The 2780-nt window shown below is 42.7% G+C and overlaps 1 protein-coding gene across 1 annotated transcript in view; it reads right to left on the bottom strand.

Moving 5' to 3' along the window:
- LOC106011617 (sodium/potassium/calcium exchanger 1) overlaps positions 1-2353 on the bottom strand; it is a gene marked incomplete at both ends in the record, with an annotated part of 40517 nt that extends 38164 nt beyond the window's left edge. The window contains 1 exon segment of the mRNA XM_013081857.1: positions 2162-2353. Within this exon segment, the coding sequence (XP_012937311.1) occupies positions 2162-2353 (192 nt within the window).
- Between the last annotated feature and the right edge of the window lie 427 nt (positions 2354-2780).

Raw genomic sequence — 2780 nt, 5'->3', positions numbered from 1 at the left:
GGCACATCATCATCATCATCATCATCATCATCATCATCATCATCATCATCATCATCATCAAGTTATTTGGACGTGTGGAGGTGCCTCTCAGCATAATGACAATGGAGCCGAAAAAGAGCCTCGCTCTCGCTCGAAGATTTCTTCGTGGAGTCCACCAGGCCCATTAAGGAAACAAACATCATCATCATCATCATCATCATCATCATCATCATCATCATCATCATCATCATCATCATCATCATCATCATCATCAACAACATCATCATCATCATCATCATCATCATCATCACTAAAAAGAAAAACAAGAATCAGAAAATGACCACTAGCAAGGTCTACGAGGCCTCGTTTATGTTTTAGGCTACGATACACTCAGAAGGTCTGAGTTCCATTCCCGTCTGAGAAAGTAATTGTTTAAAATACCTCCTATCAGATCATATGATTTATTCAACTCTGTAGGAGTTGGCCCAGCCAGGCAAGATTGAAGCAGTCCAACTCTTAAATGACGTAAGTTGTATCGACGAGTCGTCAGATGTTAACAGACAACAGAGAGGTGGCTGGAGGGCGCCACGGATGAGTCCAAGTTGTGTTCTTTTCCTCTATTGTTTCTGTCCGCCTGTCTCACACTTCCTCTGCGTGTCAGGTGATCATTATCGTGTCGATAATCTTCTATTTACTCACACTACACTCAAACAGGAAATTAAAACTTTTATTCTCCACTTCTGGCGTCAAACGTGCTCCCTCTAGAAAACTATTTAAAAAAAAAAAATTTAATCACTACCCCAGAATTGCAAAGTTCTATCTGCTCAGTACCCAGTATTTAGAAATTTGACGTCAATGGTTTTGAGTTTCACACCATTTCAAACTTTTTAAATGCAGTTCTTTGATTATCTTGATAACGACTCCGAATAACCTTACGATTTTGATGAAGCAGATAGAACATTTGGTTTCTGACCTCATGGTCTTAGTAACTCAAAATATGTCAGATAGAACTTTGTTATTCTAAGGTAGCGAACTATCACAGCGCTGACACTAGAGCCATTCAGTGCACTCACGCTGAGATCTGGCCTTGAACCAGAACACGCTAAGCTGCTATACATTATACATTATCTTGGGACGGGATACCTAAAACGACTTGCTTTCTCCACTCCCCTGACAAATGAAAGTGCGTTTCAAATGGCCGGTGCGAGGAAATGAAAATATATTTTCCCCATCTCAATCCGATTAAATCGCGTAAAAATCAACTTGAGTTAATGGAGTATCTTCGCGGGAGTGAGGAAATAAATAAGTGTCTGAAAACGTAATGACGATAAAAACGCCATTATTTTCAACGCTCTGAGGCTTTCGGAAACTGGGCACCCTCCTCGAGGATAGATAGATAGATAGATAGATAGATAGATAGATAGATAGATAGATAGATAGATAGATAGATAGATAGATAGATGGATGGATAGAGAGATAGATGGATAGAGATAACAAATCATCAGGAAGTGAGACGTGTAAATCAAAACTCATATAAAGAATTGACACTAACACTATAACACTTACACTGGCACTAACAATACAACTCACATTGCCATTCACTTTGGCACAAACACCGGCAAAGTTCTGATTCTAACACTGACTCTGACACTGACTCTGATACTGATACTGATACTGAAACTGACACTGATACTGGTACTGATACTAATACTGATACTGATACTGATACTGACACTGACACTTACACTGACATTGACACTGACACTGACACTGATACTGATACTGACACTGACACTGACACTGATACTGGTACTGATACTAATACTGATACTGACACTGACATTGACACTGACACTGACACTGACACTGACACTGATACTGATACTGACACTGACACTGATACTGGTACTGATACTAATACTGATACTGACACTTACACTGACACTGACACAAACATTGACACTGACACTGACACAGACACAGACTCTGGCAGTGCTACTGACATTAACATTCCCATTGACACCAACATCGGCTCAAGCACTGACACAAATACTGACACAGACACCGACACTGGCGCGGGCACTGACACTGACGCTGACACGGACAATACCACTGCCAAAGACATTTACTCTGATATGTTACCGAAACTACCGACATCGACACTACTGACTCTAACACATACGTCATTAGCCGCAGCCGGGCTGTTGCTGTTGTCTGTCCGGTTAGGCGAGTTCTGTATGGACATGTTGACGTCACGACTGGTGACCTTTGACCCCGTGTCCTGCTCCCGGTCCGTGAGTCCGCCGGCGATGGTTCCTGTCTGGGTGTTGGGGCTATCCACGCCGTTCTGAGGCATCTTCCCGTTAGAAATGACCTGGGGAGGCGGAGGAAGAGAATGTGCCGTGATCTTGGTGATAATACTAGGAGATGGAGAACAATACTGTGCCTGCTATCTTGGTGATAGTGATAGTCCTGGGAGCTAGAGAACAATAAAGTGGCAACGATCTTGGTGATGATGTCTAAGGAAAGACGCCAACAAAATCAGACGGGGGCATGGTTAGAAACAACAAGATCAGAGAAATGGTGCGAACAACACCTGTCCTCCACTACATTCGAAGGCAAACGATGAAATGGTTTGGACATCTCACACGTATGGCACCTAACCAGCTTGCCAGTTAAGCCTACTACAGGAAAATATCAGGGTACAAGGCAAGAGGAAGACCAAGAAAGGCATGGAACTAGGGTGTGAAGGATACTCTGAGAACATACAATATCCCACCCAGCCAGGCCATCAAACTTGC

This window comes from Aplysia californica, unplaced genomic scaffold (assembly GCF_000002075.1).
Source record: "Aplysia californica isolate F4 #8 unplaced genomic scaffold, AplCal3.0 scaffold00149, whole genome shotgun sequence".
In the NCBI taxonomy this organism is placed as follows: Eukaryota; Metazoa; Mollusca; class Gastropoda; order Aplysiida; family Aplysiidae; genus Aplysia; species Aplysia californica.
This window is presented reverse-complemented; position numbering and strand designations above follow the sequence as displayed.